The sequence below is a fragment of the Saccopteryx bilineata genome, chromosome 1 (assembly GCF_036850765.1).
Source record: "Saccopteryx bilineata isolate mSacBil1 chromosome 1, mSacBil1_pri_phased_curated, whole genome shotgun sequence".
NCBI classification, from domain to species: domain Eukaryota; kingdom Metazoa; phylum Chordata; class Mammalia; order Chiroptera; family Emballonuridae; genus Saccopteryx; species Saccopteryx bilineata.
Genome location: NC_089490.1, coordinates 105115756 through 105128836, shown reverse-complemented (window position 1 = coordinate 105128836; position 13081 = coordinate 105115756). Strand labels below are relative to the sequence as shown.

The window sequence follows — 13081 nt, the reverse complement described above, 5'->3', positions numbered from 1 at the left end:
AAAATTCATAGAGTAAACCAAACAAAAATGTCCTACCAGTACTGTACATTGGTTGATCAGAGCCTTGATTTCTACCTATTTATTTATTTATTTCTATTCTGCCTTAATCTGAGAAAAGATTAAGGCTGCTAACAAAGACCTGTAATGCACAAGATTAAATTAAAACCCAAGTGAGAGAATCAGCACTGTGACCATTATAAACTATTATTATCACCCTCTGTAAGGTACGTGTTTATTCTTTCTAATGGTTGTAACATGATCAGGATTAGCTTTCGCAATAAATAGCTACAAGAAACAGAGGTTGGTAATTCATTCAAGGACACATCCACCTCCCCTAAGTATGCCACCTGTTTCTTAGAGAAAATTAATTGTATCCTCAATTGTAAAAGGGGGTCAGGCAGGTGGAGCTCATCCAGGCGTAAGATGGTTTGGGATATGGAAGCTGCCTTCTACGATAGGATGTCTTGCTCCTGGCCTCAGCTGGCTACTGGACTATGTAGAAAGGGAAAAGTCTCTTTCTGCATGGTGTGTCGATTGAGATGAACCTCTGTTTCTATTTATTTATTAGTTAAAGCTTTGCTTTGGTCTGAAAGAGATGGATTCAAGATTTCAGAAAGATGCACACAACATAAGGTAAAATTAAATCAAAACCAGTGAAGGAATGTGGGAAGTAAAATCAGAGGTGCTTGAGATTCATTGTCTAATTTGGACTTTCCTTGGGATCTGGAAACTATTTTATCAAAGCAGATCAAATACTTACTAGTGGCTTACTTCCAAATGGGCAGATCGGTTGCTGGGGACACTTCCCACATTTTCCCTTGACAAAACACAGAGGCAAAGAGAACATTTCACGGTTATTGCTTTTAGTGCAAAATGAGGCTGCAAATATTGTCCAGACCTTAGAGCTGAGGGTTTTAGGATATAGAGTCAAAAATCAGAAAGGTGAGGGGAGCTCAAAGGTCAACCTCTCTAATACTATTTGAGACAAGCACTTTGACTGTTTTAAGTTTGGGTATTTGAGCATCACTTTACCCCACCCTATTCTTCTGATGCTGATAATCCTTTAACACAGGGGTAGTCAACATTTTTATACCTACCATCCACTTTTGTATCTCTGTTAGTAAAATTTTCTAACCGCCCACCGGTTCCACAGTAATGGTGATTTATAAAGTAGGGAAGTAACTTTACTTTATAAAATTTATAAAGCAGAGTTATAGCAAGTTAAAGCATATAATAATAATTACTTACCAAGTACTTTATGTCGGATTTTTGCTAAGTTTGGCAGAATATATCTTTATAAAACAACTTACTATAGTTAAATCTATCTTTTTATTTATACTTTGGTTGCTCTGCTACTGCCCACCAGGAAAGCTGGACTGCCCACTAGTGGGCGGTAGGGACCAGGTTGACTACTACTGCTTTAACATGTGGAGGTCTTATTTAAATCTGAATTTCTTTTTAAAAATGATTTTGTTTATTGATTTTACAGAGAGAGGAGAGAGAGGGATAGGGAGCAAGAAGTATCAACTCATAGTTGTTTCACTTTAGTTGTTCATTGATTGATTGCTTTATTTTATTTTATTTTTTTTTCATTTTTCTGAAGCTGGAAACAGGGAGAGACAGTCAGACAGACTCCCGCATGCGCCCGACCGGGATCCACCTGGCACGCCCACCATGGGGCGACGCTCTGCCCACTAGGGGGCGATGCTCTGCCCATCCTGGGCGTCGCCATCTTGCGACCAGAGCCACTCTAGCGCCTGGGGCAGAGGCCAAGGAGCCAACCCCAGCGCCCGGGCCATCTTTACTCCAATGGAGCCTTGGCTGCGGGAGGGGAAGAGAGAGACAGAGAGGAAAGCGCGGCGGAGGGGTGGAGAAGCAAATGGGCGCTTCTCCTGTGTGCCCTGGCCGGGAATCGAACCCGGGTCCTCCGCACGCTAGGCCAATGCTCTACCACTGAGCCAACCGGCCAGGGCTGATTGATTGCTTTTCATATGTGCCTTGGCCGGGCAAAACCAGGATTTTGAACTGATGACCTCAGCGTTCCAGGTCAGTATTCTATGCACTGTGCCACCACAGGTCAGACTAAATCCAAATTTCTTTATCAACAACCTTTATTCATTGGTAACCCATTATTTAGTGAATTGGGCCAGATTCAGTGCCCAGCCTTGGGAGTCCATGGTCCAGCTGAGGGGTCAGGGTGGAGATAATATATATACTATTACAAAGCAAAGAGCACAACTTAACAATGACAGAAATGCTTAAGTGTGACATGTTCCTAAAACAAGAGGAGGGCACTGCATTTAGCTCTTAACTCAGCATCTGTGGAGAGTACAGTGTGGTTGTTCAGAGTCCTGGTTCTGGGGCCGCACTGCCTGGACTTCAACTCCTTCTCTGCCACTTGTTATCTCTGTGAGCCTGTGTGCATTACTTAGCTTCTCAGTGGCTCATTTCCCCCACTGATAAATGGGGATAGTAATAGCACCTACTCTGAAGGGTGTTGTGAAAATTATATTTAATACACATAGAATGTTTAGAGCAGTACCTGGCACATCATAAGTGACTACTAAATGTCAACAGCTATTACTATTACTGAAAGATCATACACCATCCAATGAACTGGAGTGAAAATTCTCTAATACTGAAATAATCCATTTCCCTATGTTCTCTCCTACTAGGCCAGTATTGGCCAATACCTACCGAGTACCCCTCCCTGCATCTATGATAGGCCATGGCACATTTTCCCCTTGAAGAAGACCATGGCTTCAAAATCCTGCTCAACACAACCCTCCAGGCATCCAAGGTATAACTTATTGCATTAGACTGTGAGCCAACCCAGAGCAGAACTTGTCTTATTTACCTGTGTAGAGCCCCAGCCAGGTACGCTGCTATGCACATCAGAGATGCTCACTCAGTGGTTTTTGAATTAAATTGAGATATCCCAATAGATGAATCTTATGCTTAAAAAAATTAAAAAAAAATAAACCAACATTCTTTAGGTGCACCATTGGCCTTGGATATAACTTACTCTTAAAATAGTAGTGTCGTTAATATCACATCTATTCTTCTGAATTTCCAGAACTTTCCCCAAGCCATGGATCACTCCCTTGTCAGTGGCTATATTGGTGTAGTTTATTGGAGCTTCATTAACGTAGAGCTGTGAACATGATGGTTAAATGGAAATTTTTATTGTAGTGATTTTAAGGGAAGTGGAGAAGATGGGGATTGGAGGATATCAATATGACAACAGCCTAAGAGCTGATCCAATATTCACCCACAGGGCAGGACACTGCAGTGGAAAGAGCTCTGGCTTAGGGGAGGGAGTCTGACACCACTGAGCTGTATGACCTTGGGCCAGCATTATTTCCTCTCTGCAAAAGAAACAGGTTTCTCCAGATCATCTCTAAGGCTTCTCTCCGTCCCTCAAGCTAAGTGGTTGATGATTGGCTGAAAAATTGTGAATCATGATCATTACGTTAGTGACCATTGGCAAAATGGCTCCATGGATGTGCAGGCTGTGCTGCAGACCAGTGGTCCTGGAGGCGTGAACGCTTTTCCAGACTAAGACGTGGAAGATGAGACTTGCTGTCCTTCCAGCACGTCCCTACTTCATGGCTAATTTGCAATTAACCTCAGAAAGGATAAGTGGCAGTTATATACGAATAAAAATAACTAACTTTTTTTTTTTAGAGTTCGTAAAAAGTGTCCCACCAGATAGCGTCATTTCCCAGAGTGTCATGAGGACTGTGCAGAGGCCCTCAGTGCCCCATGTTGCCCTGGGGTTTCTTTGGGGTTTGTGGTGTGCTTGTATCCATCTTTGCCTGGTGCTTATAAGCATCCAAGACGTGGGCACTAAGTCAGTATCTATCTTCTGTCAAATCAAATTCAACTTCAAGTTGAATTAGTTTTGTTCTGATTTCTTTTAAGGAGAGGATACCATAAAGATGGATTAGTACAAAATAAGTGAATCTATTAATTTATTCATTATTATAAGTAATATAATTGGAAACAAATGGTTCCTTGAAAAACTGGGGTGGAATGTGTGTGTGTGTGTGTGTGTGTGTGTGTGTGTGTGTGTGTGTATGTAGGTTTGGTGGGGCTGAAGTCAGGAAAAGAGAGAATTCTTTATTTTACTAAGCAAATGTCAAGTTTATATTCAACAAGGGTTTGCAAATATTAATAACATCCCCTGAACTCCCCACAGCAGCAATTTAAAAATGACTCTACTAAGTGTTTGATTTACTTGGAGTCAGGTGAGTTTCCATTGGCTGAACTCCACAGAGGAGTTCCAGGGTCTGTGTAAATCTTAAAACTAGCAGGAAAGTATACTGGTGGTGTCAAATGGTGATCACAACACAACTTTCATAATTCCAAGATGATGAGCTATTTTAGAATATCAAAGTGGCAGAGCTTCTGGAATACTATTGATTTGACATTAAAAAAGTAATTTTCACTGTGAGACATACCCTGAAAATTGTGTGTTACATTACAATATTGATTTGGACACAAGTCCACTCATGTAGAGAACATTTTTCTACATTTTCATTGTCCTAAGAGAAAATGAATTATCAATAAAAGTAAAATCTTGATTGTAAGATAGAATCATTTGTTAATTGTGAGATAAAGCCTGTTACAGGATTTTTCTATCAAAGAATTTCTGAACAAATGGAAAATAAACATGGCAATTGAAATTGATTCAACTCTGCTCTTGAATATCTCTACATGATGAAGTAAAAGATGACATGGATTAAAAAAATTGTATGTTCTTTATCAATAAAAATTGCTTTGCCTGTACAAATAAGAATATGTATTTAAAAGGATCTCCTCAAAGTTATTACACAATAGGTCAGATATTTGTAGGAGTCAGAGAAAAATATTTGGGGTTTTATTGTTCCCTAAGTGACAAAGAGTCAGAAAGTCTTTTTTTTTTACCCAAGCAGGTTAAAAAATATGCACATAAAATTCACCTGTGATTCAATGATGAACTGAGAACATTACTTGTGAAACTGCACTTTTTAGAAAGAACCGAATAGCCGATGTCAGGGATGGGCTCTGGGGGGATTGTGGGAGGGTGTTGCCAGTGTTTCAGGGCCATTTTGGTGGCTAGGCAGGATTGGCCGGAGCTGCAGCGCTTGCCTCGCTGACCACCATTTCACATCCCTCAGAAAAGGCAGGGGAAGCCATAAAGACGGATTTTTACAAGTTTATATTTTGAAGTTAAAAATAGTTTTTGTTGGGGGCGGCAAGATGGCGATGGAGTAGGCGGATGTACCAAGTTCCACCTCCCAGAACCAAAGTGGATTACAACTTAATTTTAAGAACCATCACCTGGAAAAACCAACTTTGGACTAAACTAAGAAGACTCTTCAACCAAGGAATGCTGAAGAAGCCACACTGAGACTGGTAGGAAAAGTGGAAATGTGGAGAGGGCTGCCCAGCTCCTTGGAGCAAACGGCAGCCCAGAAATACTCGTGTGGCGGGAAGTGAGTTTAGCAGAGAGGGGAGGGTCATAGGCCCCAGGAACAAAGCCCCGGCCTGCAGCCCCAGAGACTAGAAGAGGCAAATGGACAGTATTTAGCTGGAAACAAGTCAGGATACTGTTTGTGAGAAAGAGACTGATTTCTCAGACCCAGGATTCTTCTTAAAGGGACGTGCAGAAAACCTCTCTCCCAACCACTCACCCGGGGCTCTGGGGGATGGGGAGAGAGGAGAGGTCCAGAGTAGAAGGAAGAGAGTGTAATCTAGGAGGCACAGGGAGAAACACTTTGGGAGATAGCCACCCTAACCCCTGGGATGAGTCACTCCTCAAATATGAAGTGAATATTTCCCCTGGAAACAGCAATACCAGCAAAGGGAAGCAGGACACCAGCCAAACAAGCTCTCCCGTGATACTTAGAGCAGAGTCGCTTAGAAAAAGGGATCTTTTGGGACTACAGTAGTGAGTGTTAGAGTCTGAGCTGCAGTGCCCCCACCCACACAGCTGAGGGCTCGTGGGAGGGTGGGCGGCGGCGGCGAGAGGTGGAAGCACAGTTCTGTAGGCAAGGGTGGAAGCTGGCTAGCCACAGCTGAGGCCCAGGTGTGAGCTCAGTCTTGCCTGGCTGAGGAGGAGGGGACGCGTGAAAATGGTCAAACCCAGATGCAGGCCACCTGCAATCCAGCCTGCAGGGGAAGGGCAAAAGCCCTGGAAGGGGCGGAGACCCACCCTTCAGCAAGGGCGCAGGAGCACAGCCTCGCCTTGCCCCGCCTGCCTGGAGAACCGGGACTTGTGACCTGATGCAGGAGCTGGCTCCTCCCACAAGGGTGGAGTGAAAGCCCAGAACAGGCAGAGTCCTGCGACTGAGAGTGGGCACACAGCCCAGCCTGGTCTGTGGAGCCAAGGCTTAGAGCTCTCCAAGGAGCCAGCTCCTCCTGCAGGGGTGGGGCAAAAGCCTGGAATCAGGCAGAGACCCACAGCTGAGCAAAGGTGCTCACCCCAGCCCTCAGGGCCAAGGCTTGCAGCCCGGGCACGGTGCATACCACCATCCACAGGGGCAGGGTGAAGGCCGAGGCCACCAAGGCTTGTACACCCGAGCATGTGATCACAGCCCCTCCCATGAAGGAGAGGCAGAAACCCCAGCAACAGTCCCAGTAGGCTGGCACCAGCAATGCCCATACCCAAATGCCGTAGGCAGCAGCAGCAGAGGGGGTGGTGGACCTGCATACAGACCACACCTAGGGAACACAGAGGCCACACCCAGTGGACTCTAGTGGCCAAAACCTTTTTTTATACAGACAAAATGAGAAGGCAGAGAAATGCAACACAAATGAATCAAGAGAAATCCCCAGAAAAGGACATGAATGAGTCAGATACAACCAAATTACCAGATGCAGAGTTTAAAATAATGATAGTTAGGATGCTCAAAGATCTTAGAACAACAATAGATGGTCATTATGAACACCTAAACAAAGAGATAGCAAATATAAAAATGGACATTGAAATAATAAAAAAGAATCAGTCAGAAATGACAAATACAATATCAGAAATGAAGAACAAAATGGAAGGAATTAAAAGCAGGATGGAAGAAGCTGAGAATCAAATCAGCAAGTTAGAGGACAAGATAAACAAAGGCACAGAAGCAGAGCAGAAAAAAGAAAAGAGGCCCTGGCTGGTTGGCTCAGTGGTAGAGCATCGGCCTGGCGTGCAGAGGTCCTGGGTTCAATTCCCGGCCAGGGCACACAGGAGAGGCACCCATCTGCTTCTCCACCTCTCCCCCTCTCCTTCCTCTCTGTCTCTCTCTTCCCCTCCTGCAGCTGAGGCTCCATTGGAGCAGGGATGGTCTGGGCGCTGGGGATGGCTCCTTGGCCACCGCCCCAGGTGCTAGAGTGACTCTGGTCGCAACAGAGCGACGCCCCAGAGGGGCAGAGCATTGCCCCCTGGTGGGCAGAGCGTCGCCCCCTGGTGGGCGTGCCAGGTGGATCCCAGTCGGGCGCATGCGGGAGTCTGTCTGACTGTCTCTCCCCATTTCCAGCTTTGGAAAAATACAAAAAAAAAAAAGAAAAAAAAAGAAAAAAAAGAAAGAAAAAAGAAAAGTGACTCAAAAAGTCTGAGGAAACTCTAAGAGAGCTCTGTGACAACATGAAGAGAAATAACATCAGCATAATAGGGGTTCCTGAAGAAGAAGAGAAAGAACAAGGGATAGACACTTTTTTCAAACATATCATAGCTGAAAACTTCCCTAAATTAAGGCAGGAAAATGTCTGACAAGTTCCAGAAGCACAGAGAACTCCATTAAAGAGAAAATCAAAAAAATCTATACCAAGACACATCATAATTAAAATACCAAAGCTAAGTGATAAAGAGAAAATATTAAAAGCTGCTAGAGAAAAAAAGACTATCACCTACAAAGGAGCCCCCATAAGGATGACATCCGACTTCTCAACAGAAACACTTGAGGCCAGGAGGGAATGGCAAGAAATATTCAAAGTAATGCAGAACAAGAGCCTACAATCAAGACTACTTTATCTAGCAAGGCTATCCTTTAAAATTGAAGGAGAAATAAAATGCTTTCCAGACAAAAAAACCCTCAAGGAATTCACTACAACCAAACCAATGCTGCAAGAAATGCTAAGGGACCTGTTTTAAACAGATCAAAGGGGAAAAAGCAAAATATAGCAAAAGAGGAATAGAGTTTTAAAGAATAAAATGGCAATAAACAACTACATAACAATAACAACCTTAAATGTAAATGGATTAAATGATTCGATCAAAAGACATAGGGTAGCTGCGTGGATAAGAAAACAGGACCCATACATATGCTGTTTACAAGACACACACTTTAAAACAAAAGATGCACATAGACTGAAGATAAAAGGATAAAAAAAAAATATTTCATGCAAATGGAAATGAAAATAAAGCTGGGGTAGCAATACTTATATCAGACAAAATAGACTTTAAAACAAAGGTTATAACATGCTGCAGATGGCTTTTCCAGTCTACCTGAATCATTATCAGCTAGAAGCAGCGGTCATTGGGATTTGGACATGAGCTGCAAAGTATAGAATTGTGACAACAATTCCAGTGCCATGCGACTTTTCCTGGATGTGGACTTTTCCTGGACTCCTGCTCCTTGAGACAGCTCCTAACAGACTGAACTGGGGTTGGGTTGCATTTTTCAGGGATGTGGCATGGTGATGGTGCCAACTTGGACTTGGTGAACATGTTAAGGAGACTACTCTTTTATGAATTCTTGCTGTATTGGCTAAGAGTTTGCTTAAAGGCTTTAATCACTGTTAAAAAAAATAGAAGACTAGATAAAGAAGATGGGGCACATATACACCATGGTATACTATTCAGTCATAAGAAATGATGACATCGGATCATTTACAACAAAATGGTGGGATCTTGATAACATTATATGGAGTGAAATAAGTAAATCAGAAAAAAACAAGAACTGCAGGATTCCATACATTGGTGGGACATAAAAACAAGACTAACAGACACGGACAAAAGTGTGGTGGTTATGGGGGGTGGGGGGAGGGAAGAAGGGAGAGGGGGAGGGGCACAAAGAAAACTAGATAGAAGGTGACGGAGGACAATCTGACCTTGGGTGATGGGTATGCAACATAATTGAATGACAAGATATCCTGGACATGTTTTCTTTGAATATATGTACCCTGATTTATTGATGTCACCCCATTAAAATTAATAAAAATTTATTTATAAAAAAAACAAACAAAAAAACCACAAAGGCTATAGTAAGAGATAAAGAAGGTCACTACATAATGATAAAGGGAGAAATCCAACAGGAAGATATAACCGTTATAAATATCTACGCACCTAATATAGGAGCACCTAAATATATAAAGCAGACTTTGATGGATTTAAAGGGTGAGATCAACAGCAATACTATAATAGTAGAGGATTTCAATACCCCACTAACATCACTAGATAGATCCTCAAGAAAGAAAATTAACAAAGAAACAGCAGACTTAAAGGACACACTAGATCAACTGGATTTAATATTAATAGATATCTTCAGAACCTTTCATCCTAAAGCAGCAGAATATAGATTCTTTTCAAGTGCTCATGGTACATTCTCTACAATAGATCACATGTTAGGGCACAAAAGCAGTCTCAACAAATTTAAGAAGATTGAAATCATATCAAGCACTTTCTCTGATCACAATGGCATGAAACTAGAAATCAACCACAACAGAAAAACTGAAAAATACTCAAACACATGGAAACTAAATAGCATGATATTAAATAATGAATGGGTTAACAATGAGATCAAAGAAGAAATTTAAAAATTCCTAGAAATGAATGATAATGAGCATAGAACTACTCAAAATTTATGGGACACAGCAAAAGCAGTACTGAAAGGGAAGTTCATAGCACCACAGGCATACCTTAAAAAACTAGAAAAAGTTCAAATAAACAACGTAACCCTGCATCTAAAAGAACTAGAAAAAGAACAGCAAGTAAAGCCCAGAGGTAGTAGAAGGAAGAAAATTATAAAGATCAGAGCAGAAGTAAATGACACAGAGAATAAAAAACAATACAGAGGATCAATGAAACCAAGAGCTGGTTCTTTGAAAGAGTAAACAAGATCGATGAACCTTTAAGTAGTCTCACCAAGAAAAAAAGAAAGAGGACTCAAATAAATAAAATTAGACATGAGAGTGGAGAAATAAGAACTGACACAACAGAAATACAAATTACTGTAAGAAAATACTATGAAGAAAGTATGCCAAAAAATTAAACAACATAGGTGAAATGAACAAATTCCTTGAAACATATAATCTTTCAAAAATCAATCTGGAAGAATCAGAAAACCTAAAGAGACCTATTACACCAAATGAGATAGAAACAGTTATCAAAACACTACCAACAAACAAAAGCCCTAGGCCAGATGGCTTCACTGGTGAATTCTACCAAAGATTCAAAGAAGAAGTTAACTCCTATCCTTCTCAAGCTATTTCAAAAAATTCAAGAGGAAGGAAGACTTCCAAGCTCCGTTTGTGAGGCGAGCATAATTCTGATTCCAAAACCAGGCAAAGACAACACAAAGAAAGAAAATTATAGGCCAATTTCCCTGATGAATTTAGATGCTAAAATCCTCAACAAAATATTAGCAAACCGAATCCAGCAATACATGAAAAATATCACACATCATGATCAAGTGGGATTTATTCTTGGGAGGCAAGGATGGTACAATATTTGCAAATCAATCAATGTGATTCATCACATAAACAAAAGAAAGGAGAAAAACCACATGATAATTTCAATAGATGCAGAAAAAGCATTTGATAAAATCCAGCACCCATTTATGATCAAAACTCTCAGCAAAGTGGAAATACAGGGAACATACCTCAACATGATAAAGGCCATCTATGAAAAACCCACAGCCAACATCATCATTAATGGGTAAAAATTAAAAGCATCCCCCTAAGATCAGGAACAAGACAGGGGTGCCCCCTTTCACCACTCTTATTCAACATAATACTGGAAGTCCCAGCTACAGCAATCAGACAAGAAGAAGAAATAAAGGCATCCAAATTGGAAAAGAAGAAATAAAACTATCATTATTTTCAGATGATATGATACTGTATATAGAAAACGCTAAAGTCTCAGTCAAAAAACTACTGGACCTGATAAATGAATTCAGCAAGGTGTCAGGGTATAAAATTAATACACAGTAATCAGAGGCATTTTTATACACCAACAATGAACTGTCAGAAAGAGAAATTAAAAAACAATCCCCTTCACTATTACAACAACAACAACAACAACAACAACAACAAAATACCTAGGAGTAAATTTAACCAAGGAGGTTAAAGACTTGTACTCGAAAAATTATAAAACATTGATAAAAGAAATCAAGGAAGATACTCACAAGTGGACGCATATACTGTGCTCATGGTTAGGAAAAATAAACATCATCAAAATGTCTATACTACCCAAAGCAATTTATAAATTCAATACAATACCAATTAAAATACCAATGACATAAACTTCAAAGATATAGAACACATATTCCAAAAATTTATATGGACCAAAAAAGAACACAAATAGCCTCAGCAATCTTGAAAAAGAAGAATAAAGTGGGTGGTATCACACTTCTTGATATCAAGTTATACTACAAGGCCATTGCACTCAAAACAGCTTGGTACTGGCATAAGAACAGGCATATAGATCAATGAAACAGAACAGAGAAACCAGAAATAAACCCACAACTTTATGAACGATTGATATTTGACAAAGGAGGTAAGAGCATACAATGGAGTAAAGACAGTCTCTTTAACAAATGGTGTTGGGAAAATTGGACAGCTACCCGCAAAAAAATGAAATTAGACTACCAACTTACACCATTCACAAAAATAAACTCAAAATGGATAAAAGACTTAAATGTAAGTAATGAAACCATAAGCATCTTAGAAGACATAGGCAGTAATATATATCTCTTGCAGCAATATATTTGCTGATTTACCTCCACAGGCAAGTGAAATAAAGGACAGGATGAACAAATGGGACTATATCAAATGAAAAGCTTTTGCACAGCTAAAGACAATATGAACAAAATAAAAAGACAATCCACACAATGGGAGAACATATTTGACAATATGTCTCATAAGGAGTTAATAACCAAAATTTATAAAGTACTGTAAAACTCAACACCAGGAAGACAAACAATCCAATCAAAAAATGGGCAAAAGAAATGAAGAGACACTTCTCCAAAGAGGACATAAAGATGGACAACAGGCAGATGAAGGAATGTTCAGCATCACTAATCATTAGAGAAATGCAAATTAAAACTACAATGAGATATCACCTCACACCAGTCAGAATGATGCTCATCAACAAAACAACACAGAATAAGTGCTGGCAAGGATGTGGAGAAAAAGGAACCCTCCTGCACTGCGCGACTGGTGCAGCCACTGTGGAAAACAGTATGGAGATTCCTCAAAAAATTAAAAATCAAACTGCCTTTTGACCCAGCCATCCCAGTTTTAAGAATATATCCCAAGAACACCATATCACTGATTGAAAAAAAGAAATGCACCCCCATGTTTATCGCAGCATTGTTCACAATAGCCAAGATCTGGAAACAGCCCAAGTGTCCGTCAGTGGACGAGTGGATTAAAAAGCATTGATACATATATACAATGGAATACTTATGGGGCCATGAAAAAGAAGGAAATATTACCTTTTGCAACAGCATGGATGGACCTGGAAACTATTATGTTAAGTGAAATAAGCCAGGCAGAAAAAGAAAAATATCATATTAGCTCACTCATTTGAGGAATCCAAGGAACAATGTGAACTGAGGAACAGAATTAAACCTGAAGGGAAGGGGGGAGGGAGCTGTTGGGAGGAGGACAAGGAAGATGTTGAGGGGAATACAGGGGAGGTGGGATGCAATCGGGCAACACTAGAATCTATGTAAACACGATAAATAAAATAAAAAAAAAAAATAAAATTAATAAAAAGAACCGAATAATATTATTGATTAAAAGTTTCTGTGATTAAACTTTCTTTATTTTAGTGTAGTACGTAGTTTGTCCTAATAATTTGTTTTTTATTATGTTTTCTTAGGAGAAGCTA

At 40.4% G+C, this 13081-nt stretch overlaps 1 protein-coding gene across 2 annotated transcripts in view; it reads right to left on the bottom strand.

Annotated features, from left to right (window-relative positions):
* STAB2 (stabilin 2) overlaps positions 1-13081 on the bottom strand; it is a 165526-nt gene that overhangs the window by 56022 nt on the left and 96423 nt on the right. For both annotated transcript variants that reach the window (XR_010729508.1, XM_066263061.1), the window contains exons 35-36: positions 3026-3154; positions 761-817 (exon numbers count right to left, since the gene is read on the bottom strand). Coding sequence is in view for 1 of the 2 variants with exons in the window: in XM_066263061.1 (XP_066119158.1) it covers positions 761-817; positions 3026-3154 (186 nt within the window). In the remaining variant the exon portion in view is untranslated. The remainder of the gene's footprint in view (positions 1-760; positions 818-3025; positions 3155-13081) is intronic.